At 49.5% G+C, this 27,331-nt stretch overlaps 5 protein-coding genes across 5 annotated transcripts; 2 read left to right on the forward strand and 3 right to left on the reverse strand.

Moving 5' to 3' along the window:
- Positions 1 to 852: 852 nt before the first annotated feature.
- On the reverse strand, positions 853 to 1,819 carry AO090011000835 (cysteine hydrolase family protein; the record flags this gene model as incomplete). Its single annotated transcript, XM_001826357.3, has 3 exons — positions 853 to 1,355; positions 1,412 to 1,543; positions 1,609 to 1,819. The coding sequence occupies 3 exons, from the start codon at positions 1,817 to 1,819 to the stop codon at positions 853 to 855; spliced, it is 846 nt and encodes a 281-aa protein (XP_001826409.3).
- A 1,972-nt stretch (positions 1,820 to 3,791) lies between these two features.
- Positions 3,792 to 5,255, forward strand: nde1 (nuclear distribution protein NudE; the record flags this gene model as incomplete). Its single annotated transcript, XM_023233127.1, has 1 exon — positions 3,792 to 5,255. One exon carries the CDS (start codon positions 3,792 to 3,794, stop codon positions 5,253 to 5,255), a length of 1,464 nt encoding a protein of 487 aa, XP_023093662.1.
- Positions 5,256 to 8,320: 3,065 nt separating this feature from the next.
- Positions 8,321 to 15,302, forward strand: AO090011000838 (acetyl-CoA carboxylase ACC1; the record flags this gene model as incomplete). The annotated part of the gene is made up of 3 exons (XM_001826359.1): positions 8,321 to 8,461; positions 8,535 to 8,705; positions 8,763 to 15,302. The coding sequence occupies 3 exons, from the start codon at positions 8,321 to 8,323 to the stop codon at positions 15,300 to 15,302; spliced, it is 6,852 nt and encodes a 2,283-aa protein (XP_001826411.1).
- An 887-nt stretch (positions 15,303 to 16,189) lies between these two features.
- Positions 16,190 to 19,994, reverse strand: AO090011000839 (uncharacterized protein; the record flags this gene model as incomplete). The annotated part of the gene is made up of 3 exons (XM_023233128.1): positions 16,190 to 16,329; positions 16,399 to 16,599; positions 16,658 to 19,994. 3 exons carry the CDS (start codon positions 19,992 to 19,994, stop codon positions 16,190 to 16,192), a joined length of 3,678 nt encoding a protein of 1,225 aa, XP_023093663.1.
- Positions 19,995 to 20,939: 945 nt separating this feature from the next.
- Positions 20,940 to 25,879, reverse strand: AO090011000840 (E3 ubiquitin-protein ligase SSM4; the record flags this gene model as incomplete). Its single annotated transcript, XM_023233129.1, has 2 exons — positions 20,940 to 22,501; positions 22,555 to 25,879. 2 exons carry the CDS (start codon positions 25,877 to 25,879, stop codon positions 20,940 to 20,942), a joined length of 4,887 nt encoding a protein of 1,628 aa, XP_023093664.1.
- Positions 25,880 to 27,331: the final 1,452 nt, after the last annotated feature.

The following is a 27,331-nucleotide window of genomic DNA, read 5'->3' on the forward strand; positions in this document are numbered from 1 at the left end:
ATGTTTATATGTACAATCACTTATATGTGATTTGCCCTACAATTATATGTGAAAAAGTTCAAGTCCATATACCGGTGTCACACAGATAATCTACTATCAATTGTTAGTCTCCTCAAACAAACACCCCTTCCAGGACTGTCCTTACAAAAAAGACAGTTATTGCATGGCATTTACATCAAAGACCGCAGTCACTCTTACGCAAGTGTAGACATCCCGGACTACATAAGTAATTTAGGCAGCCAGCTCAATTCATTACTCATACTGGGATTTTACTCTACGTATGATTCATATATCCATATCTTCAAGGATGGAAATGTCTCAAAACCCCCGATGGTCTAGTTGGATATGGCATCTGACTGTGATGGAAACTTCCACTTAATCAGAGGGTCGCTGGCTTTCCAGCTCGGGGACGAGATATCTTTTTACTTATTTTATTACTATTAAAGTATAACTAACGACTATTGCCTCAGGAAAAAAAAGTTCTCGACACCCAGCGATAATTAAAATATTATAAATAGGCAAGACCAAAGGACGGCTCCACCAGAGCATAATGTACTTGGCCAGGACCCCTTCGCGTTTAAAAAAAAAAAAAAGCCGGCAATCTTCTGGAAAGTTGAAAGTTGCGTGCCAGTGTGACTTGCCAGTGAGTTTATTCTTACCTTACTTCGTGAACTGTGTTCATTCGTCGGATTTTTAACAGTCTAGACCGGTACTGAGATTTATCTCGAACTTCCAAGTTGTCGCTAACACATAGACCAAATGAAAAATATTATCCGCACGATAAACCCCATGGCTTGTAAAACGGAAAGGAAACGCTCAAAAATACATCATAACGCCTAATCAAACCAACTGTCAAACTGTCATCTGAGGAGCCAACTTCTTCACAGTGCTATTTTTAAAGTTCTCCACAGCGTGCACTATATCATCCACTTTGGCTACCGCTCCAAAGATTCCACCTTCCATTTTGACCGATTCAATCGTGCTCACATGAAGTGAAAGCTCACTGGCCGCCGTGCCGTCTTCTAAGATTACGCAGTCGAACCCTCGGTCGTTCGCCTCACGCATAGTAGTGGACACACAGACATCGGTAGTTACTCCTGCAATCACCAGGTTCTTGATGCCTTTATTCCGGAGAAGAAGCTCGAAGTCAGTGTGAGCAAATGCCCCACGACCAGGCTTATCGATGACTGGCTCCCCGTGAATCGGATACAGTTCATCAACGGTGTCGTGGCCAACCTCACCCCGGATTAAGAGACGGCCCAATGGACCCGGGGACCCAATCCCAAGCCCGGAAGCGTTATTTCGTGACCGGTACGCCTCTCTACTTGAGAGAGTTGAGAGATCGGGTCGGTGACCTAGAAAGATCAGTACTGGGACATACAGATTTGGGGGCTGTACATGGTTACCATACCTTCACGTGTATGATAGACTGGAAACCCAGACGCTCGGAACGCATTCAGGAGATGTTGTAGCTTAGGAATAAGTGCATGGGCAGCTGATATATCATAGCCTTGATATTCCATGTAACCCCCTGGCGAGCAGACTGTGATGCGTTACGTTAGCGAGCGATATCCACAAGAGGATCTAGCGGGACGAGAGAGTGCATACAATCCTTTTGCATATCGATAAGCACTAATGCAGTCGTATATGGTGTTAAAGTCGCGTCATGCGGCCAATCATACGGTGCCGCCGCGACTTGGCCCTTCCGAACCTTGTGATGAGGAGCTTGCCGGGGTTTTTCGACAACTGGGCCATGATTATGTGTCGGGTTTAGAACGGTCAGCGTCCAGATGCCAGGAGTTCCAGCTGCGACTAGCATGAATGGACAGTCCATCAACCGCGACGTTCGCCGCCGTTTCCTCGTCTCCTCGGTGAGGCCGTTGCGCGGACGATAGTGTCCGCCCCGATCGCATCTGAGCCATACCTTCGCGGTCCGTCCGGGTTTCTTTTCAGTGGGAGTACTGGAAGACTTGACTACAACATTGTACCCGTGCGCTTTGCCGTGTGTCTGCACTGCTGCAAGAAGGGATGCCCTTCATATGTCACACAGCATAAGTATACAACTCCACAATCAAGTCAATGCGGGGATCTCCGCCGCCAAGCCAAATGGACGAACGAGTAGACTCACTTGTCAGGAAATGTTCCTTCGGGAGGTGGAAGGAGTTGCATTGACATCTCTGGAATATCTTGAAGATCGCTCGGAGCGTCGAGGTTCAGGTCAGTGGGGTCTGCCATGATAACAAAGCGTGTGGATCTCTATAGGATAGAGGAGGTCTGAAACGAAGTGTCAGCATTGTCGGCATGGCCTTGAAAAGCGACAATGAAGCTTTAAGCCGAGGAGAAGAAAAACGGGGCATCATGAAGCACGACAGAAGCTTGAACTAAATAAGTGCGTGGAAGCAATCCATAGTATAAGAAGTTGAACCGTGAGTTGAATCGTGCGTGGACATAGCGAACGTTCTCTGGAGACAGCCACGAGGCGGATCTCCAAGAGGACAATAAATTGTTGGTAAAGGGGGAAGTTCAAGGCAACAGGGGACTATGAGAGGTAAAATCCGAGCTAGTCCGGGGAATGGGAGATGGGACGAGGGTCGAACAAACTCACCCGAGCACAATCCAAGTAGAAATTCGATCTATCTCCAAACAAGCCCCAGACAAGCCAGAGGCATTCGATTGCCCCAGAGAGCCCGTCACTCACAGATCATCATCGGAAGACGCACAGCCGCAGGCGGTGGAATTGAATTGTCATAGTGCTAAACCCGATTTAGCTTAGTGGTATTGGTTGTTATGATTCTCTCGTATGGGCCCGTACTGTTGTCCCGTGGACACGGCCCAGCATCTGCTGCCCACTCATCTGGATAGCATCACCACCTTTACTTCATCCCCCCAAAACATTGCCCACAACCCTCTACCCTCTTGCCCCTCTGTGAGGGACGCTTACAGGTAAGTCAAGTTACTGAGACTGTCTCAGTCTCAGTGACCCTGTTTTTTCTTTTCCTTTTCTTTTGTTTCTTTTCCTTTACTTTCTACTATTTCCTTTCCCGCCCGAACGTCGTTGTCGCAACCCGACTATCGCGACACCGCCTCGGCCCCTCCACGACTATAACGACCGGACACCCAGTTGTTAAGACTGGCTCCTGTGAATGATCTCGGGCTAGATTTTGTGAAATATACTATACCACTCAGCGTCTTGGTTGAGTGTGTATTCCTTCAGCAGTGGCATCTTCTGACGTGGTTTGCTGGAACGTGCGCCTCCTTCCCCGGCGTCAGCTGCCGGCGCGGATATAATGCCATCGGCCGATGATTCCACCTCCTCTCGACCCAACGGGACCAGCTCGAGCCGGGATGAGCTGGCGTACTATAAGAAACAGTATGAACAGTTAGAAGCAGAGTTGGCCGACTTTCAGTCCTCCAGCCGTGAACTGGAAGCGGAGCTGGAGAAGGACATTGAGGCATCTGAAAAGCGGGAGCGTCAGTTAAAAGAGAAGGTGGACAACTTGAGATACGAGGTTGACGAGTGGAAGGTGAGCCGATATACTACCCTATTTAAGACCCTCTACAGTGGCCGTTAAAGTGCTAACCTGTCGCTCTATTGCCAGACCAAGTACAAGCAGTCCAAATCAGAAGCCAATACCGCTCAGAATACCCTGCAGAAGGAAATAACAACACTACGAGATGCCAACCGGACCCTACAGTTAAAATTACGTGACATCGAAGTCGCGAACGATGACTATGAGCGCCAGGCCCGTCATACGACTTCATCCCTGGAGGATTTGGAGTCGAAATACAACATGGCCATTGAGAGAAGCGTATTGCTAGAAGAGGAGATCAAAATCGGAGAAAAGGAACGAGAGAATCTGCGCATTGAGAACCAGCATCTTCGTACTGAATTGTCTGAGCTGAAGGTCGAAAGCGAGATTGTACAGGAGAGACTCCGGAATGCGGAATCCCACGGTGGCCGACGCAGGAAGCCAGCTCCCTTGCACCGCACTCCATCCACACCACAGACTCCGGAAATATTCGACCGTTCTCCAGGACCGTCGACTGTGTCATCTCCTATATTTGCTACACCACCTATGAAGACGTCACTAATAGCTGCGACTGCAACCCCGCCGTCGCCGCCGATATCCGAGTCATCCACCAGTATGCGCAAGTCCATCAATGCGACTCCTGGGTTCCCTCGGCAGAAGGCCTCTGGTTCCGAGTCCTATAGCTCTCGATCTTTGCATAGCTTCCCCCGGCAGAAGGCTTCTGGCTCCGAGTCATATAGCTCTCGATCTTTGCATGGATCCAGGACTCAGAAACTCTCCCACGCCCACTCTCGCGCAACGTCCTCGGCACACAGCAATGGCCGCTCGACTACATCGGCTACTTCCCGCGCGAGTCTTTCCAAGCCCAGTCCCAGTCTCTCCAAGCCTAGCCCCAGTATCTCCAGGGCCAGTCCGGGTTTCTCCAGGCCCAGCCCGAGTCTTTCTAAATCCACCAACAATAATAACAGCACTCGGTCGTCCGGGATGCCTAAGTCTGGGTCATTGTATCAAATTCGTGGTCTGATCGGCAAAATGCAGAAACTGGAAGAAAGGGTCCAGTCGGCCAAATCCAAACTCCCGGCACCCTCTGACTCACCGTCCCGGGTCTCTTCTCGCTCCGGGTCAATAGTTAGCGAGAGTCCTGTTGCTTCCACAATTACTGTTCGCAGGGAACCTCGTAAACGATTAAGTGGCAGCAGCTTTAGTTCCTCAATTCACGGCGATGGTGTCTCATCATATGTCTCAACCAGTCGACCATCTTTTAACAGTCGGCCAAGCAGCCGCACGAGCTACTCAAGTTCGTTCAGCCACAGCACACACCCTAGTATTGCACCTTCGACTCGGCCTGAAAGTCGCCAGAGTCGGACCAAAACGCCACTGGGACATTATTCGACAAATCCAACCACTGAAAGTCGGCGGCCGCGGTCATCGCTTAGCAATCCGGCGGGACAAAATGTACCCATAAACGGCATGTCTCATATTGACGAAGATGAGGATCTCTCCATGCACATGTCCATGCGGGCAAAGATTAGTGAGGTCCGCGAAACTCGTCTTCCGTCGTTTTCTACCCCCAGTGGGCTCAAGAAGCGCACCCCCAGCGGAATTCCCTCCATCCCTGCACCTCGCAGCTTTCGCACTAGCACGGGACTTGATCGACGGGAGGGTCACATGGGGCCGCCCGATTCGAAGACAAAAACCACCACCGATCTGGGCGAGACTTTCTAAGTTCCATGTGAATTTTCCACTACCTATTCCTTCCATTGCCTACCATTAGACACACATTGGGGCAACTCCGAAGGGCGTCACGATTTCACGGCTGGTACGCGCGCTTGATACATTTCAGTTTACCATTCAGACTGCAATATTCTTTTTACCTTTCCTTGTCCCTTTTATCATTTTTCTATTTCCTAATCACTACCCCTTTTGCAAAGTTGCAAGCTCCCACAAGGGGTTTGGGTACAACGGGAGGACTTATTTTTGGGCCAGTTGTTCATAGATTCAAGGATTCCCCTGGACATTACTGCTGCGATTATACCACATTTTGGTCATCATAGCCTGTACAGTCAGTCTCGGTAAAGGCGGAGTTTGGCAGTGCATCCGGTTCGATGGCTCTTCGATTAACAGCCGGGGGTTTTCCTATGGAAAGCCCCATCGGCGTCCAAGCTGTGACTCAGCATTATTTTTCTTTTGGCTGTATATTTCTTCTGTGTTGTTACAGTGTGCCCTAGGCGTTAGACAATACCCAGTTATAGTTTGATGAAACGATCCTGTAAGCATGGTAGTTTGTCGTAGCGTTCACCCGACATGGTTTCTCCCCCACCCTTCTCTTTATGTTTCATTATACTCCGCACACAGTAGAAGCTCGCAGAAATACGGCTGTGTGGTGAAAGATAATGACCAACGGGATCAGGCAGTATCCACAGAATATATATACCTGATGGTAGGTGCTATGACATGTCAAATTTAGTGCTGGCAATTGCAAATGCGGCGATGGAGATTCCTTGACAGTTGATGTGTTCCATTCTGGTTACCTGACTATTACTAGTAATAGTGACGGAAATATGCCCCGTTTTATATAGGCTGCGTCACGTGGAAGTCGGAACAGGCCCGTCCCTGACGGAGATTAGCCCTAGGGGTGTGCCAGGTACCGTGCAGTTATAGCTATGATCTCTTTTCTAGAACTTCATACACGTCATCGTTGTTGATCAACCTTTCTCTTGAAACCCAAGTTTCGCTTTCCGATTATCAAATTGTGGGAAAACACCGAACATTTCCGTAAAATTGTAAGCGATAAGAGGCTCCGAAGACCGAACTGTCGGGCTCCATCGGTATTCGGAAGGCAAGCCCCGGATAATATGTATTGGGCAAAAATGAAGAACTAGCGGTAGGGTTTGATGAGGGCGATCATTTCGGTCCCAACGGGACAAACCCCCGAGATTGGTCGAGATTGGATTCAGACGTCAACACTGTCCAAATATGGTTAGTCTGTCCTAGTTCTGAAAAGTCTTGGCCTAGTTTGGATGAGATCGAGTGGTCTAGTACTTCTTAATGGAGTATATACTCTCTATTTTTTATATTACCACTTCACTTGAAAGAGCACTACGTCAGCAAATATGGTCCTGTGCTGCATGTATGTTGAATTGTATTCCTTAATTTTTAGGAGGCTTCCCCGTTCTCTCTTCGCCTCTCTTGCGATTTATTCATTTCATTATGTTTTCGCGTTGTCCCCCTTGTATTGACCGCCGAGGCGTGTCGGAATATGTGTCCGTAGGGCGAAACGAAGAGAGTGCTTGTGAGGTGGAAAAGTTAACATGTCGATATAATCACTTGTCTCAAGTTTGTTCATCAGGCAAACAAAAATCAAGCCGTCGCAACTTATATTTGTGACAAGGCACGTGCTGTCACCCAGAGCACAGATGTAGAGCTATAGACCAATATAGACCAATATACTACTCCGTAGCTGGAATAGACCACTAGGGCTTGGACTCAGATCTGGTGACCAATGCGGCATACGGAGTATGTTCTCTACAAGTGGCATGCAAATGCCGAGACCCATGTTCTTCGCATTGGTTGTTTAGTACGGACTTTTACAGTGTTTCTTGTCTCGCTGATCATGGCTCTGGGTTTAGAACTAAATCAATGGATACGTCTCTCTCTCCCATCGAGTTTTTACCTTTTTTTGGTGAATAAATTTTGGGGTTGCTGCCTTGGGGATGGTTTTTGGGAGCGGTCCCTTCAGACTATATATCACAGATGCACACTAAGATAAGGGCAAGAGTAATCACGATACGTTGATTGGCATCAGGTCTGGAATGGAGTTCTAAAACTTGGCTGGTACCTAATCATCGCCAGTTCCGCCGTGGACTTCGGGCAGTTGATTGGATCGCAGAGAATGTTGATGAAGGAGAAAAAAGTGGTGGGAAGTAAACGTCATGGGGCCCAACAAGCGCATTGGGAAGAAGTTGGGGTGTCGTTCCCAAGTTGGCGCTGACCCACAGCTCTTTTTCCCTGCTCAGGTTTCTTCGCCTTAAACCCCTTCCTGACTAGTGGCTCTCGACAACTAAACCTCTAGATACATTGAGAATAGAAAAGAAAAAATAAATAAGGACGAGATTGAATATAACCCTTCTCACCCCCTCTTCTCCTGCTTTCTACTCATACTCCGGACCTCTTCCACCTTTCTCTTCTTTATTCAATCCCTTACTATATTGTTGAGGTGGTAATTAAAGGTAAGATCTCCTGTGTCTAACCTACCCTCCTACACTCGGTACAGAGATACGGAGTACATACCTACGGTACAACGGTACATACTACCTTTAAGTTACCGTTCCGTACCTGGTTCCCTGCGCGGTTCCCAGAACTGCCACTTGCCGTTTGCGACGTTTCCCGTCCATCCATCCATTTCCATCCATGCCCTCTTTTTTTCTTATTGCCCGTACTTCTCGCTCTTCGCTCTCCGGCTTGATTGCTGACATTACTTTCTCACCTCACAGCTAGGGGACCCCTCTCATCTTACTTTAATACGGCCCCTTCTTCTGACGACTTCTTTTTTCTGACGCCGTGTGGAGGCTTACTTGCTTCTCCAGAGAAGGTCTTTTCTTACGTTATTCATATTCTAATCTCCTCTACTCAGCACGTGTACCACTACGATCCAGGCAATTCTACAGTCATCTCTTTCTCCTCGCTGATTACGTCCTGAGCTCTACTTTGATTCTACCTCTACCCTTCTAGACATTTTACCTGGATATTTCGCATGGGAATTGTATAATCTATAATTCACTGATTTCGTCATGGCCCACGTCAACGGAACCTCGACAGCCCAATACAACCTCCCCTCACATTTTATCGGTGGTAACCACCTTGAAGCTGCAGCGCCAAGCAGTGTTAAGGACTTTGTGGCCAAGCATGGCGGTCATTCAGTAATTAGTTCGGTGAGTACATCCGACGATGGCCTGGAGAGTGTCAGCAGGAAATATCCGAAACTAATAAGATCATTTCGCACAGGTTTTGATTGCCAACAATGGTATCGCAGCTGTGAAAGAAATCCGTTCGGTCCGGAAATGGGCCTACGAAACATTCGGCAATGAACGTGCGATTCAGTTTACGGTGATGGCAACGCCAGAAGATTTGCGGGCAAATGCAGACTATATCCGTATGGCGGACCAATATGTTGAGGTATGGAATGGTCGAAGGCTAGACTTGCGATGTTTACGCTGACAGCGGATTTCCTAGGTTCCGGGGGGCACAAATAACAACAACTATGCGAACGTCGAGCTGATCGTTGATGTTGCCGAACGAATGGACGTCCACGCGGTGTGGGCCGGATGGGGTCATGCTTCTGAAAACCCCCGCTTACCTGAGTCTCTCGCTGCTTCTCCCAAGAAGATCCTTTTCATTGGACCACCGGCCTCGGCCATGCGCTCACTGGGTGATAAGATTTCGTCCACAATTGTCGCTCAACATGCTGGTGTGCCTTGCATCCCGTGGTCCGGAACTGGTGTCGAGGAGGTGAAGGTCGACGACAAGGGCATTGTCACTGTCGAAGATGAAGTTTATAACCGCGGCTGCACCTTCTCACCGGAGGAAGGTCTCCAGAAAGCCAAGGAAATTGGTTTCCCTGTGATGATCAAGGCCTCCGAAGGTGGAGGAGGAAAGGGTATCCGTAAAGTTGAAAGTGAAGAGGACTTCGTTAACTTGTACAATGCCGCCGCGAATGAAATTCCTGGATCCCCGATTTTCATTATGAAGCTTGCTGGAAATGCCCGCCACTTGGAAGTTCAGCTGCTGGCCGATCAGTACGGCAACAACATCTCCTTGTTTGGCAGAGATTGCTCGGTCCAACGGCGACACCAGAAGATCATTGAAGAGGCTCCCGTAACAATCGCCAAACCCACGACATTCCAGGCTATGGAGCGTGCGGCTGTCAGCCTCGGAAAGCTGGTTGGTTACGTGTCAGCTGGTACCGTGGAATATCTGTACTCCCATGCAGATGACAAGTTCTACTTCTTGGAACTGAATCCTCGTCTCCAGGTCGAGCACCCTACAACTGAAATGGTTTCGGGTGTCAACTTGCCAGCTGCCCAACTTCAGATTGCTATGGGTATTCCCCTGCACCGGATTCGCGACATCCGCTTGCTCTATGGTGTGGACCCGAACACATCTTCCGAGATTGACTTCGACTTCTCCAACGAAGAAAGCTACAAGACGCAACGCCGCCCGCAACCTAAGGGACATACGACTGCTTGCCGTATTACCTCCGAAGATCCCGGCGAGGGCTTCAAGCCTTCCAGTGGTACCATGCACGAACTGAACTTCCGCAGTTCGTCTAATGTTTGGGGTTACTTCTCTGTCGGTACAGCCGGAGGTATTCACAGTTTCTCAGACAGTCAGTTCGGTCATATCTTCGCCTATGGTGAGAATCGTTCTGCGTCAAGGAAACACATGGTTATCGCCTTGAAGGAATTGAGTATCCGTGGTGATTTCCGGACGACTGTCGAGTACTTGATCAAGCTACTGGAAACTCCTGCATTCGAGGACAACACAATCACGACTGGATGGCTTGATCAGCTGATCACCAATAAACTCACTGCTGAACGCCCTGATCCCATTGTTGCCGTGCTGTGTGGTGCGGTTACTAAGGCACACCAGGCCAGCGAAGCAGGTGTAGAGGAGTACCGGAAGGGTCTCGAGAAGGGTCAAGTGCCCTCGAAGGACGTTTTGAAGACCGTTTTCCCTGTTGATTTCATTTACGAAGGTCTGCGCTACAAATTCACCGCCACTAGAGCAAGCTTGGACAGCTACCACCTGTTCATTAACGGATCCAAGTGCTCTGTCGGCGTCCGTGCGTTGGCCGATGGTGGCTTGCTGGTCCTCCTCGACGGTCGCAGCCACAACGTCTACTGGAAGGAGGAAGCGGCTGCGACACGCCTCAGTGTCGATGGTAAGACCTGCCTGCTAGAGCAGGAGAACGACCCGACACAGCTCCGCACGCCATCTCCCGGAAAACTTGTCAAGTTCACTGTTGAGAATGGTGAGCACGTCCGGGCTGGTCAGGCCTTCGCTGAAGTCGAGGTGATGAAGATGTACATGCCTTTGATCGCTCAGGAAGATGGAATTGTCCAATTGATCAAGCAGCCTGGTGCTACTTTGGAGGCCGGTGATATCCTCGGTATCCTCGCTTTGGATGATCCTTCCCGCGTTAAACATGCCCAGCCGTTCACCGGGCAGTTGCCGGATCTTGGACCTCCTCAGGTTGTGGGTAACAAGCCTCCACAGAGGTTCTTCCTGCTCCATAGCATCCTGGAAAACATTCTGCGAGGATTTGATAACCAAGTAATCATGGGTACTACGCTCAAGGAGCTTGTGGAAGTCCTTCGGGACCCTGAGCTTCCCTACGGAGAGTGGAATGCTCAATCCTCTGCTCTGCACTCTCGTATGCCTCAGAGACTGGACACTCAGCTTCAAAACATTGTCGATCGTGCACGCGCCCGCAAGACTGAATTCCCAGCCAAGCAGCTTCAGAAGACTATTGCTCGATTTATTGAAGAAAATCTCAATCCCGCGGATGCTGAAATCCTGAGAACAACTCTCTTGCCTCTGGAGCAAGTCATCAACAAGTATATCGACGGACTGAAGACCAACGAATTCAATGTCTTCATTGGACTCTTGGAGCAATACTACGATGTGGAGAAGCTATTCTCCGGTCGCAACACTCGTGACGAAGATGCTATCCTGAAACTCCGAGACGAGCATAAGGATGATATTATTAGCGTTGTCCAGACTGTGCTCTCCCATAGTCGCATTGGTGCCAAGAATAACCTGATCCTTGCCATTCTGGCAATGTACCGTCCCAACCAACCTGGCGTCGGCAACGTTAGCAAGCACTTCAAGCCGATCCTCCAGAAACTCACAGAACTCGAATCCCGATCCGCCGCTAAGGTCACTCTGAAGGCACGTGAGGTTCTCATCCAGTGCGCTCTTCCCTCTTTGGAGGAACGTCTCTCGCAAATGGAACTAATTTTGCGTTCCTCGGTTGTTGAGTCGCGCTACGGTGAGACCGGTTGGGACCATCGCGAACCCGATTTCGGCGTGTTGAAGGAGGTGGTCGATTCGAAGTACACTGTTTTCGATGTGCTGCCTCGATTCTTCGTGCATCAAGATGCGTGGGTCACGCTGGCTGCTCTCGAGGTCTATGTTCGCCGTGCCTACCGTGCCTACACCTTGAAAGGCATTCAGTATCACTCTTCCGGCGAGCCGCCCCTGCTGTCGTGGGACTTCACCCTTGATAAGCTTGGACAACCTGAGTTTGGCGGCGTCACGTCTACACACCCGTCGACTCCAAGCACCCCAACAACCGAGAGCAATCCCTTCCGCAGGCTGAACTCCATCAGTGACATGTCCTATCTGGTCAATGATGGAAGCAACGAGCCTACCAGAAAGGGTGTCCTTCTTCCAGTTCAGTACTTGGAGGATGCAGAGGAATACCTCCCTAGAGCCCTGGAGGTCTTTCCTCGGGCTGGCTCAAAGGCCAAGAAGCCTTCTGATAATGGCCTTCTTGCCACACTGGAGGGCAAGCGTCGACCAGCTCCTCGAATTGAAAGCGACAACGAGTTGACTGGTGTTTGCAATATCGCTATCCGCGATGTTGAAGACCTTGACGACACACAGATTGTCTCTCAAATTAATGGAATTCTGGCTGATGTCAAGGATGAGTTGCTTGCTCGTCGCATCCGCCGTGTGACTTTTATCTGTGGCAAGAATGGCATCTACCCAGGTTACTACACCTTCCGAGGACCTACTTACGAGGAGGATGAGAGCATCCGTCACAGCGAGCCTGCCCTGGCGTTCCAGCTGGAACTCGGCCGTTTGTCCAAGTTTAAGATCAAGCCAGTGTTCACAGAAAACCGTAACATTCACGTCTATGAAGCGATTGGTAAGGGTCCGGAGAGTGACAAAGCATTGGACAAGCGGTACTTTGTGCGTGCGGTAGTGCGTCCGGGCCGCCTTCGTGACGATATCCCTACGGCTGAGTATCTGATCTCCGAGGCTGACCGACTGATGAACGATATCTTGGATGCTCTCGAGATCATTGGCAACAACAACTCTGATTTGAACCACATCTTCATCAACTTCTCTCCTGTGTTCAACCTGCAGCCGAAGGACGTCGAGGAGGCTCTGGCTGGCTTCTTGGATCGTTTCGGCCGTCGCCTCTGGCGACTTCGCGTCACTGGTGCTGAAATCCGTATCCTGTGCACTGACCCCACCACCGGAGTCCCATACCCTCTGCGTGTGATCATCACCAACACCTATGGTTTCATCATTCAGGTGGAACTCTACATTGAGAAGAAGTCCGAAAAGGGCGAATGGGTCTTCCACAGCATTGGTGGTACCAACAAGCTCGGATCCATGCATTTGCGCCCTGTCTCCACGCCCTACCCCACCAAGGAGTGGCTCCAACCTAAGCGGTACAAGGCTCATCTGATGGGCACTCAATATGTGTACGATTTCCCTGAGCTCTTCAGACAAGCATTCCAGAATAGCTGGACCAAAGCCATCGCAAAGGTGCCATCATTGGCGGAGCAGCGCCCTCCCGTTGGTGAATGCATCGACTACACGGAGCTTGTGCTGGATGACACTGACAACCTGGTGGAAATCTCGAGAGGCCCTGGTACGAACACGCACGGTATGGTTGGTTGGCTCGTGACTGCCCGTACTCCTGAATATCCTCGTGGACGGCGATTCATCATCGTTGCCAATGATATCACATTCCAAATTGGATCGTTTGGTCCACAGGAGGACAAGTTCTTCCACAAGTGTACTGAGCTGGCAAGAAAGCTTGGCATTCCTCGTATCTACCTTTCTGCCAACTCGGGTGCTCGTATCGGAATGGCTGATGAGCTGATTCCCTACTTCTCGGTCGCTTGGAATGATCCTGGAAAACCCGAGGCTGGGTTCAAGTACCTCTACCTGACTCCCGAGGTCAAGGAGAAGTTCGACGCGAGCAAAAAGAAGGAAGTTATCACTGAGTTGATAAACGATGAAGGTGAAGAGCGGCACAAGATCACCACTATCATCGGTGCAAAGGACGGCCTTGGTGTTGAGTGTCTTAAGGGCTCTGGTCTAATTGCAGGTGCTACCTCCAAGGCCTACGAAGACATCTTCACCATCACTCTGGTCACTTGCCGTTCGGTTGGTATCGGTGCCTATCTCGTCCGTCTCGGACAAAGAGCTATCCAGGTCGAGGGCCAGCCAATTATCCTCACAGGTGCTCCGGCTATTAACAAGCTGTTGGGCAGAGAGGTCTACACATCCAACCTCCAACTTGGTGGAACGCAGATTATGTATAGGAACGGAGTTTCGCACATGACTGCGAATGATGATTTCGAAGGTGTGCAGAAGATTGTGGAATGGATGTCCTTCGTTCCTGACAGGAAGGGATCACCCAATCCCATCCGTCCTTGGTCGGACAATTGGGACCGTGACATCGAGTACCACCCTCCGCCCAAGCAGGCCTATGACCCTCGCTGGCTCATTGCCGGTAAAGAGGATGAGGAGGGCTTCCTTCCGGGCTTGTTTGATGCGGGATCTTTCGAAGAAGCTCTTGGTGGCTGGGCTCGTACTGTTGTTGTTGGTCGCGCGCGACTGGGTGGTATCCCTATGGGTGTCATCGCTGTTGAGACCCGCTCGGTGGAGAACGTTACTCCAGCCGACCCGGCCAACCCTGACTCGATGGAGATGATCAGCACCGAAGCCGGTGGAGTGTGGTACCCCAACTCTGCCTTCAAGACAGCCCAAGCCCTTCGTGACTTCAACAATGGTGAACAACTGCCTGTCATGATCCTGGCCAACTGGAGGGGTTTCTCAGGTGGACAGCGCGATATGTACAACGAGGTTCTGAAGTATGGGTCATACATCGTCGATGCTTTGGTCAAATATGAGCAGCCCATCTTCGTCTACATCCCGCCCTTCGGTGAACTCCGTGGTGGTTCTTGGGTCGTCATTGACCCTACAATCAATCCAGACCAAATGGAGATGTACGCTGATGAGGAAGCTCGCGGTGGTGTTCTTGAGCCTGAGGGTATTGTTAACATCAAATACCGCCGTGACAAGCAGTTGGATACCATGGCTCGCCTGGATGCTACTTATGGTGAGCTCCGACGCTCTCTGGAAGACTCGTCGCTCAGTAAAGAGCAGCTGTCGGAGATCAAGACTAAGATGGCTGCCCGCGAGGAGCAACTTCTGCCCGTCTATTTGCAGATTGCTCTGCAGTTTGCTGATCTTCATGATCGTGCTGGCCGCATGGAGGCCAAGAACACTATTCGCCGGCCGCTCACCTGGAAGAACGCACGTCGATTCTTCTACTGGCGTGTGCGTCGCCGTCTCAGCGAGGAACTTATCCTCAAGCGCATGGTTGCTGCGGCACCGTCTCCCGCACCCCGCGACGCCAGCAGTGGTGCCATCCCGACCACCCCAGCCGGAAACGTCTCTTCTACTGAATCCGCTCGCTCGACTCACCTTCACACCCTGCGTACCTGGACTGGAATGCTTGATGACGAGTTGGAGCGTGATGACCAACGTGTGGCCTTGTGGTATGAGGAGAACAAGAAGCTAATCCAGACAAAGATTGAATCCCTCAAGACCGAGTCCGTTGCTGCAGATGTTGCGCAATTGCTTATCGGCAACAAGGACGGTGGATTGAAGGGTGTCCAGCAGGTTCTGAGCATGCTGCCTGTCGAAGAGAAGGAAGCTGTTCTTAAGTACCTTTCGTCATAAATCCTGCATTAAGTATTAAATTGTGTGGATGGTCTCATGTAATGTTTTTCGTTTATATCATATATAAAGTCATGCACTTGAGCATTGGGCACGAGGCAGGGATCGGGGTTCGGCTTTTGGGAGGTGTATGTCAAGTTTCTGTTTTTTGTTATGCATATGACGTGTTTGATGTCGGTTATTAGGAATTTATCCTTATGTGTTCAGTACATTCTAGTTAGAAAAAAGAATCAGTCTTAAAATATTAAAAGCACCCCAGGATATCAGAGTAGCAACTCGAGTTCTAGGCTTGTAACTACCTGGAACCACAGCGTATAAATAATTGAAGATTCGATCTTGGTATTAAAAGAGTAGATAGACAGAAGATAGACTAAGGATGACCCAAAGCGTTGAATCAGCTGATCCTTATCAACACTGACGACTCACGCTGTTGTGCAGCACGTAAAGAGATTACTGAATGACTGTCCAGTTTCACTTCAACCAGTCCTATGTACAACTATGTTTCTCCAGACGTCAACTTCAAGACGATGGAATTTTGTTTTGATCACAAAGTGGAATGAGGGAGACAAAAGGGAGACTATTAGAAGCCCAAGGAAGTAAATCGCCCGTTGTCTGAAAGTAAGATTAGAAACTATGTAACAAATGCGCAAGGGGGTATTATTTTAGTTCTTTCCCATCCACTCATGTATAATCATAACCATAAAAAACAGGCAAGAACAGAATAGCAGAATGCCGGCCCAGATCCAAGAGTCATACATGACGATATATAGAGTTCGAGACAGCAACTGAAAAGAAAAGGAAAAGGGGGAGAAGGGGTATAGAAAATAGAAAATGGCGGCACGAAGATGGATATAAGAGAGTAACTTAAGGAGAACGAAAAAGAACGAAGTTTATGCGAGCTGCCTCTCCAAGCTGCGGGGTGGAGTCAGGATGGGTGGCATTCCTCGATATGGGGTGGAGACCTCTCGAGCTCGGCTGGGGTGCACCGGGCCCATGCTGGGGTCCTCTAAACGTAGACGTCCAATATCAACTGGAAGCTGCTCTGGTAGTGGGAGCGGGGCGCGATATCTTGGGTTTTGTGGTTCAAAGTGGGAGGAACCGGGCGTTGGGTACGAGAAAGACTCATGTGGATAGCCTGGTAGACTGACATATGTCGCGTCCAGGGTGCGAGCGATGTCTTCTAACATGACTTCCATTGGCGCGATGTATGCCGTGTGGCTTTTCTCTGACCAAGCTAGGACGTGGCCGCATACTCGACCGGTTGACTTTTCGAAGACCCATGCTCCTGAGTCGCCGGGAACTAGAATAAGTTAGAGAAGAATTCAGAATAACCAGGGCTCCTGGGTATGCTTACTTACCACCGAAGTTCCCGTCTACACAGAAACTCGTCGAGAAAGTCTGTCGGCCGTGGAGTTTTACAATTGTCATTGCTCGAGATATCTGCCCAGTTTGCAAGCCGCTAGTTCGACCGCAACAATGAACTTTCAAGCCACCAAGATCTTCTAGGCGTGCGATGTCGTTCAAATAAATAGTTTCAGTCTGTTGCATAGGTTGTTGACTGAACACTATGTTACGAGGATCAATCCGATCATCGTTGATCTTGATCAAGGCCCAATCAATTTCATGCTTGATGCCTTTGCGTGTCCATCGTCTGACACCAGAAGACGCATGGACAAACCCAAGAGAGTGAGAGGCTAGATGTTCGTCGTCACGATCTTCGGGACATGGGAAAAAGTCTTCACGAACGTCATCGATTGCTGGCTGGGTGACGAACAGCGGTGGCTCGTCGCCTGGATCAATACCAGCCGTGTCACCCACCGAAGCTGAGTCTTCATCTTCGTCAATGTCAAATGCGTCTTCATCTGAGGAGAAGCCATCGGAGAGGTTGAAGTCGTCGTAAGTTCCTTCTAGGCTAAGGGAGATGGAGTTATCGTCGCCGTCCTCGTCCTCTGAGATCTCAAGTTCGAGTTCCGACGGATTTTCATCACACCAGCTGTACATGAACTCTGCTTCCTGGGGCCCGGGATCTCGAGGCCAGTTCCCTGCTGACCGGAGAGGAGCACCGGGATCTTCATCCTCACCGTCCTCCTGGTCACTGGGGGACTCCAACATATGATGTACTGTCATACCGTACGGCATTCCGTCCACCAGAATCGCCCCACCATAGGTTACCGGAGGTAAGTGCTCTTCATTCATAAAGGCGCCTATGGAGGCACCGCAGAGAGGCCGGGGCTGATAGCAAGGATTTGGGTCCGGACGAAAAGATGCGGGCACATCGTTTCTCTCCGGACCAGACTTTGCTGGCCTACGACGTTTCTTTCGAGGGACTTTTGAGCGTTGGATGTCGCCCCGAAGAACGATCAGATCCCAGTCTTCCCGATCGAGAACGAAGTACTTTTTCAAAGCAGCCCTGACCTTTTTCGCACTAGCACACGTCACGCAGATTGTCGTCCTGGCACTTTCAGGGGCCTCGCCCGTCATCATGAGAGTGACACTACACGACTCAGAGGAGTCCTTTAAAATCTTTTGTAGGAGTTTTCTTAACCGAGGTAACATCTGGAAGTTCCACTCGTTAAGATGCTCCTGAGGTATTTCAACATTGGTGAGTTTCTTAAACGTTCTCTTCCGTACTTTCCTCTCATCCAAGCCCATCTTTTCTCTTATCAATTTCATTTCGGCAGTGGGAAGCGTGGCAAATGGTTCGGTATATGGAACAAATGGCTCGGGAGTGGGGTTGTAGTCCCTGACAGGTGCTTTCGTAGCCCCGGGGTCTGATCCTGGAACAAGAGCAAGTGGTAGGCAATCGTCCAGCTCCTCAGCTCCAGGTGCCGAGAAAATATCGATCCTGCAGCAAGACCAAACGATCTTGGACATAGTGTAAATGAAGTTCATGGAGAATGAGAAGATACTGTCAGGCTCGGAAAGATCTAACACGGGATAGTGAAATGTCTGAGGAACCCTAAGGTTGAAATCATCGAACGGTTGGGTTGAAAGATGAAAGTTGGGTGCGTCTAGACAGAGCTGCACCACGTGAAGGTATGCGCTACCACACTTAGGACCCAATTTTTGAAGATAGACATTCTCTATCCTTTGTTTGAACATCGAGTTGTTGTACTTCATCTTCCACAAACGGCTGATAGGCGTCCATAGACCGATTTCCATCAACACCAGGCCAAGCGAGTAAAGGTCATAAGCCCAGGATGCGTCATCTCCCAGAGACCTCTTATCATCTGGATGACGATACATGCTCGATGAAAGAGGCTCAGGCGATGAACTGGTCCCGGAAAACTGAGCGAACGAGGTCAGGTAAGGACGTCGCAAGTTCTCTGTGAGCCCAACTTCATCGGTATTAGAGTTTGTCAACCCAGGGAAAACAAGAACATTGCTGCTGTTAATATTTCCGTGCACAAGGTTCTGGCTCCGTAGTTGCAAAACAGCCATTAAAAGGTCATAAGCCAAGCGAAAACGAGTTTCTAGGTTAGGTACGTTATACTCTTCACCCGACTGGAAGAGCGACAACAAAGGCTTGGGCTTTAGCCCGTTCAAGAGATCGGTAGGGTTGCGTAAAAAAGGAAAGTAGTCAACCGGCATCTGATAGATAAAGGCATATCGGGAGTTAGGCATATCAACATAGTAGCCGAGAAATTTCAACAATCCCAAATGGGAAACACGGGCGTTTTGGACAAGCTGGTCAAGGGTCTGATGCACATGGTCCAACCGTTGAATTCCTGGTGCAGTAGACGCTCCCGAGTTCTCAAGCATCATGGGAGTAAACTCAACCAGAATGGTCACAGTAGAGTCTTTCGTACCCCGCAGAAAAGGTGATGCTGATGTCTTCATGCGCCCAATGGCTCGCGAATTGGTGGAGGCGGCTACCATTTCGTAGGGCGGGGGACTATTGTCGTGAGATGCTCCGGACAGCTGCAAAGCAGAACGATCAATAATATAGTGATTCGTAGTTAGGGATATCTTGCTGAATGATTTATCGAGTTGTGGCTTTTCGAGGGTCGCGGCGGCGCGATTGGAAAATGGCGTATATTCGAATTTATCAAGCTGTGTTCTGGGGTGTTTGGTGTCAATAGAGGCACCAAGATATGATTTCGAATCCGGGAAAACAGTGTAGATGGTATCCTCTGTTGTTGACCCAGGATATTGGCGTGGTCGGGCCTTGGTAGCTGACTGCCCACTAGAGGTCATGTTGCGTCGTGAGCGGGACAGGTCATAAAGGGTGTCAATGCAAGCGGTTAGGTCGGCGAGGAGATGTTTAGACCGATTGATGTCTTCGTCAGTCCAGTGCGTCTTGAGTGGCAGACTACTAAGACCATCCTTCGAGGGTGGGTCTGACCGAGCGCCTTTGGGGGGTAGGTCGGAAGTCCCTGCATGCTGGATGCGTTCTGCTTCATTGAGAAGCTCTTGAATTGAGGACATGACGCTGGCAACAACATCGCTGTAGCCAGCTTGCGTTAGCGATTCATCGATATCATTCGGCTGCGCAGCGCTGGCGTCGCTCCAATCTAGACCCCATGCCAGAAGTCTGTCTCTTTGTGTTCGAAAGCTCCGGTGAAGAGCAACTAGCTCCGGGTCATCAACGGCTTTTGAAGCAGTCGTCACACTCTCGCAAGAGGTCTTGGTATCTGTATACATCTTGGTAAGGCGTCGCTGGAGGTACGAACCTCCGTGACGGAGAACGGACATCTTGGCGCGCAGGCTGTCCGGGACGAATTGTAAGATTCAACAGGGATTCAGAGCATTGCAGATAACACGCCGCCGTTACCAGTGGAAATGCATGATCTCAAAGACCGTTCTTGCTAGGAGTGTTTGGACGCGCGGATTCAACAATTGTTCAGTAGATATCAAAGTCGAGGGGCAAAGAGCGACAGGAGGAATAAGAATAGATTGAAGGTGGGCAGGAATTCTGTTGCCTAACCAATAGGGAGTGGCGAGTGCAGTAAAGCCTCCATCGCCAAGCCACAAGTCCGCGCAAGCTTGGCGCATCACGTGGCAGGCAGCCGCGATTCCCAGGCCCCAGGCGCATGCCAGAATGATTGGCTGTTTTGCTAGCGGTGGCGCATGCATAACATCCGTGCGTCGTCTGCACAAGCCACATCCTTGCCTGTTTCAGAGGATTAAGCTCATGATTCATACAGATTAGCTGGTAGATCTTTCATGGTTCAAGTCAACATGGAGATTTTGGATAGATAGGTCATTGCTCATCTTTGATGAATAGTATAACAGCGTGTAACAAGTCATTTAGGTCTTGCAGGATGATGCACTATGTACACCCTAGATCGATCTTACCTTAGTTGATGACTACTAATGTTACACCCGACTAATCTTATCTTGTCTGTAAAATATGTACCGAATTGTACGTTTCCAAAGTACACAATAAATGATGATCCATTATGCAATCTAGTAAGGGAGGTACTCTATGAAAAAGAGAAGAAGAAAAAAACAGAGGGTTTCCTGAGACCCACTTGAGTGGATACCCACATAACAAATAGACCAGGCAGCCATAAAGCAAATATACAGTGGGAATGTGATCGAAAGCGAAAAAAAGGTTTATTCATCAGTCATAACATGTACACGAATTGAAGGCATAAGGGTTTCTTTTCAAAAGTTTGTACTTTAGTCAACATTGAATCACCCAGTGATCACTTGGCTGGGTACACCGACATCTTTCGCCCGTTTCTCGCGGAAGTTATGAAGGCGCTCTCCAATTAGATAAACATCATCACGGATGTTGACCCTCCATTTCTCCACCTGTCGATTTACGAGGAAACCAATCCAAAACAGCAAGCTCAGAAGCAATGTGAGAGGATATGCATAACGGTAGACCTTGAACTGAACCTCAGGGGTAGAATAAAATACGGTTGAATTGACCAGGAATCCGCCCGCCAACGGCAAGGCAACCGCTACTGCCGTTAAGAGCATGACTGGGAGTAGTAAAGCTCGCGTGGCGAGCTTGACATTGGGCTTCAGCCAACCATCGCGGAAAATGCCATTAAGAGCGGCCGCGGGACGAGAAGTGGAATACCAGAGTACGAATTTGATGGCCATTTGGACATAGAGTACTCCAATAGTCCAGTCTTGCACAAAATGGATGACGTGTGTCTGAGCACCATCCAGGTACGTATGCACGGGAACCAACACGTAGAGCTCCATTGCAAGAGCAAATAGTGACGGTAAAAATACCGAGAACGCCAAAGCGATGTAGATGAGTCGGAGGGCATTGGCTGCAGCACCGGTCAACCCGAGACAAGCCTGGCGAGGAGACTGTAAGTATGGCCTCAAACGGTCCTTCACCGCAGCAAAGCTGGTGTGGCAATACAGCGCAAGATAGGCAGCGCTACCAACTATGCAGATGCCTGTTGAGAAGGCATAGATGTCGTTCACCGGTCGGTTGGGGAAGTGTGAAGACATAATTTTCCGGCCGACAACCAATGGAATAATTGTGACGCCTACGCCAGTAGCAGCCGCGAATACCCATATCGAGAAAATAAATGCGGCAATCCGCGTCCGGAAAAAGGGCGGAATATAAACCTTCGCAAACATGGGATTCGCTCGGCTGTGTAATCCCTCGTTCGTCTCTGGAAGCCCATCGATTCTTTCATTTGATTCTGACACCTCCAGAAACACGGAATTACCCTTGGGAATCCGGACCTGATCAGATGCAGGGGCGCGGACAAATTTACCATCCCGGACAAAGTAGGCATCAATATGGTTGTCATCAGCATCACGTCGCTGTTCTCCACTTTTTACAGGGTGACCAGTATCCCCCTTTGCCAGCGACAGCGTAGCCCACCAAGACCGTCGTACATGGTAACCTTCCTCATCCGGCTGCCTCTCATTGAAAAAGAAGTTGGTCAGCCGTAAGAATCGTGCGCACTTATGGAACCACCAATTGTAGAGGCCATGTAATCCGTCCGAAGGTTTGATTGATCGAATCACAAGCGGCATGAGGAAGTTGTAGAACAGGAGGTCGACGGGGAACTCAAGGACTGGCATTGTTGCAGACCAATGAATAGGGAGCACATCGTCGAATGCATAGTACAAACCCCAGACGACACCACCAAGGCAAATGATGACTAGAGCGCCATACACAAGAGCACTGAATGCAATCTTGCGCAGTTGGGTAGTGATACTACGTTCTAGAACATCGCGCACGGGATGGAAGGTCGGATCGTCGGGATCGCGAATAAAATCTGTGAAATGCTGTCAGTAGTCATCATCGAGACGTAGGGAAGATCGATCTTACAGAGAACACCACTTCTCATGATTTTCCTGCACATGGACACAAAAAGAGCGAAGTGAAACATATAACAGGTGCCAATGAACCAATGCACAAACAATGAGGTAAGCGGAGACGACGATGTAAATTCAAGGCGCGATGCAATAGTAGCGTTCTCAAAGAGAGGCAGCAATGCGACATCAAGCAGAGTACCACAATATAGCGGGAAAACGATCATCTCAATCCCGATGATCAAGATGACTTTCATAACTCCACCAGCTTGATGCAGAACGTCGGCAACTATGCCTTCCACCCTCTGCCCCCTATCCGCACCAGATACTAGGCCAGTGATACGAAGGTATAGCAGACCCAAAGCTGACGCTAAGAGATAGCCCATTAAAATGGCAATGACCCGATCCTTGGTGTCCCATACGGCCAGTTCATAATCCACAGCTATGGCACCTGAAGCTAATCCTGTCACGCTTGCATTGAACCATTTGGCGTTCGAAGAGAAGAGTATTTGGCTCCCAAATTTATAAAGTTGACCGCGAGCCTGGGGTATTAAACTGATGAGATCGACAATTCCGTGCTTGAGCGACTGGGAGTCAGGCAGCTCAATAGCAAGTAACCGCAGTGGGAAATCGTACAACACAAATTTGCCTATTCCAAAGCATAGCCAAAACAAGCTGGTGATACGCTCTTCGTGTATCTTTAGTGCTTGGTGAGAGAGGACGGAGAACATGGGAACATCCGACTCATGAAACACAAAGAAGGAACTAATCACGTTGCCTAGCCGATGACTGCTGGCATCAATGAGCGAAAGAGAGGCGGTGGTGATAGACTTTGTCTCAGGAATCCAGTCGCCCAGAGGTAATAGAGCACTAAGGGGACTCAACAACAGCTTCACGATAAGACTAACACCATACATGACATATCCCAGGATGCCAATTAAAGTGTCAAGTGTAACATCTGCAAAAACTGATACTGCCGTCATTGGGACGCCAAAGACCAATTGTATAGGGTTGGCTAGAAGGACGAGGGCGATTTTACCCCAAAGATAAGGCAGCCAAATTCCGACAGAAACTGTGAATGATATAAGCAGCGCGCTGAATACACCGTTCTGTAGGAGACCGAAGATCGGACCCTGCATCCCAATGAGTTCTAGAATCCCTTCTAGATCATCACCATCCTCGACAGCGTCAACATCGTTTCCGTCGATTCCAGCATCCGCAAAGATCCCTTGATTATCCTGTGCGCCGGCATTGGCAAGGCGTCGATTGTTTTGCAAGGGCACAAAAGGTTCTTCCAATGCAGGGTCCTCAACTACGTGTTCCTCATCCGGCTGTGGGCGCTCTTGAGCCTGATCGTCAGGCGTGATGTCGGCCCAGAACCAGTCAAAGAGCTTGGTAACCAGATTCCTAGGAGGCGCAGTGCTAGGATGATCCGTCTGTGTTGGGGGTGGCACGTTTGCAGCTGGTTCCTGGTTTAAATTGGCAGGATTGTTTGCACTTGAGGGGTCATGGGGGGTGAATTCCTGGACAGCCCCAACTAAGTCATTTGCTGAGCTACGAGCATCTGACTGCGACTCCCTATCCTCTTCGCTTCCAGGTCCAAGTTCTGGAAAATCGAAAGCGAAGTCAGTGTGCAACTGGTCCATAGCAGCATCGTTTCTAGCGTGCGGGCTCGCGATATCCCAGGGCCGACCAACAGGAGTTGACGACTGAGATGTAGTGTTCCAATGAGAATCCGGTAGTGATGAGCCTGCGGAGGCAATTGTGTTATGACTTGCAAACTCTGAGTCTGTCTCGCCCGGACCCGGGACATAACTAGATGGACCTGAGGAGCTTTGATCATGAGACCAGGACACTCTAGGACTATCACTGCGCTGAAGCTTTGTCATGGCCGTGACAACCCAACCGAGCTCTTCCTGGCGGCCCTCTTCGTGTATGATTCGTAAGATTTGTTCAGGGTCACCGTGCCCACGTGACCACAGGTCTCTGAAGGTCTCGACGCCAGGCCAGGCTTGATTGATCTGGGATGCTGATTCCGCTGCAAAATCATTGCTCGAATCATCGTCGTCGCTCTCAAAGTTCCGACGGAAGGAACCCGATGTGCTGAGTTCATCCCCGAACGCCATATTATCAACCCGAACCGACATGTTCCTAGAAGGCGACTCCACCTCAGCTACGGCGTCAGGGACGGAATTGTCGGCGTGAACGAAGCGATCTTCATGGCCGTGACCTCCCTGTTCCTGTTGTTCGTCGTCTGGATGTAGAGGTCTATGATCTCCTAGGCGAGGGTTTTCGTCCACAGGATTTGGTCGATTATTCGCTATTAACTGGACAGCCGCTTCTCGTTCTCCATCTGCAATATTGGCCATCGGTTGTTGCTGGACAACCCATTCACGGATAAGGAAAATTAAAATAAAGGATATGACAACAAGCAACGTAATTAACTGCCCCTCCAATGTGTCGATAATAATGTTGTTAATCGTGGGAGACGGTGTGATATTATTCAAGAACTTGACATCAGACAGCCACGAGGGATGCCGCTGCTTGTAGAACCCTACCGTTATATTTGAAGACCTTCCGGTTGTTGAACTGGAACTTGAGGATATAGCTGGAAAAAAAAGGGCAGAAAATGCTTTCTTTATAATAGTAAGGAGTAGCGGTTCGCCTGATGAGAAGCTAAATATTGACGATGCTGGAGACGGCATGGACTGCGTATCGGCCGTGTCCGTTTCAAATGTAGAGGCCAGGGCTGAGCTTGTCGCAACACCTACACTATGAAGCGAAGCAGTGCTGTTCGCAATTACTTGAGAAAGGCGTTCCTGAGTCGGTCCTTGCATAGCGTTATCCCCACCGGACCAGCGGCCATCTGCAAGCCAGAACAGCGCTCTCCAGATGGCCCTCATGGACCAGGGTAGCCATCCAAGCCAGACGAATGCAACAAGAACGAATCGCAGCCATGTCACCACGGTGCGAAAGCTATGAACCAACAATTGCTTTAGGAATAGTGGCGTTGGTAAATCCCGAGGCATGTTCGGGTCGTATAGCTTTGTAAAGCGGAATGGTGTTTTGCACAGCTCACAGTGTTTCTTCTGCGAGTGTGATAACCACTCCACCAAACATGCCTGGTGGACAAATTTGATACTACCACTGCATTTGCAAGGGTAGAACAGTTGTTCTTCTTCCGTACCTTCGCCCCGACATATTCGGCAAGTATCAGGTTCTTCCAGATCCCTTTCCTTTCCTCTGTAATTTGTAGCGTAGGCTGGGTCATTCATCACGTCTGGAAAAGATGGTGCGGCGATTCCTGCATAGTCGGAGCGTTGATCCGTCGGGGGTTCCATGATTTCGACAAGCTCGAGTCGACGATCCGATCGTCATTAATAGCGATAGCAAGATATCATATCTATAGTTTACACGAATCGCAAATTGACCAGGACTGAGATATGAGGCCGGCGAGCTAGGGTACCTATGCTAAGTCCCCTTACCCTCGAAAACAAAGAATCCTTGAGAATTGATGACAAGCATCGATGTCAGTTTACCATAGGCGATGATGACTCAGCACTAGCGACGCCACATATAATATCACGTGGGGATACAGTATGTTACAGCCAGGGGACAGAGTTGATAACTACCGCTGAGGGACCCTAGTGTAACACTTTGTAAGACGCCAGATGCGCTGAACTAAACGATGACCTCACTTCAGCCTTCGTGCATTTACCCTGAAGTCCCTGTTAGCTTGATGTTATTGTGATTGAACTTTCTTCAAGCTATCTTTACATCCTAAGACAAACCAGCTCATTATCGACTTTATTCATCAGTTCAACGAAGTGCATCATATTTCGACAAAGAAACACGCGCCAAGACCTGGGCCTTCGTCGCGTACGAGTCTTGTTGAAACTTAGCGAAGGGCTAGGTTATCAACTCTAGCCTCCGGTCTCAATTTCTGCTGAAGCCCAGACGGTGTGGCTCCGTAGTGCAATTGCGATGATCTAGATAGCAACGGCAAGTTGTTCGAGTCTTGTATCTATTTAGATTATATGCGCGACGGCAGGCAAGCGCTAGCATCTATTGACTCAAAACAAAGGACTCTAATTACCGAGGCGAGGTCGCCAGCGATGACCACCTCAGATAGCGGCCATGCCTCAGAAGGCATTGTTAAGGATATGGGAAATAAAGAGGTCCAACCGAAATCTAGAAACACAAGTATCTTCCGATGGACGCTCGGGTTGGTGGTGCGGTATGCTTGCATTCATGTCTAGGTATATTTTTTTACAACCATGATCTGACAAACAACCTACCAATTTAGGCTTTGTATCTGGTATATATTGCTCACCCCATTTTTTCGATGCCCGGCTCAACTGTCGGATCTGAATGAGTCCTCTCCGCGAGTCTGCAAACCGTATCTCGTCGCCCGCTCCTATGTTGAGCCTCACGTTCTTCCATTCTACAACACCTACGGTGCCCCTTACGTTGAGAAAGCCCGTCCGTATGTAGGGGTTCTCAACGAGAAGGTTTATACGCCTGCCGCGAATGTTGCTAAGCTTGGCTATGATAAATACGGCGCACCTGCTTTGGAACAAGCCCATGCTTACGGATCTGAGCAGTGGGAGAAGCAAGTTGCTCCTCTTCTGCAATCCGCAAAGGATGGTGCGAGCGAGCTGTATAACGCCGAGGTAGCACCTCAAGTCCAAAGAGTCACGGCGGTGATGTCGCCTTACTATCAAAAGGCGAACTTTGCTTTTAAGACAACATGCGTTGGTTATATTCAACCTTTCCTTTCTCGGACAAGACCC

Source organism: Aspergillus oryzae, chromosome 7, assembly GCF_000184455.2.
Source record: "Aspergillus oryzae RIB40 DNA, chromosome 7".
Classification (NCBI taxonomy): domain Eukaryota; kingdom Fungi; phylum Ascomycota; class Eurotiomycetes; order Eurotiales; family Aspergillaceae; genus Aspergillus; species Aspergillus oryzae.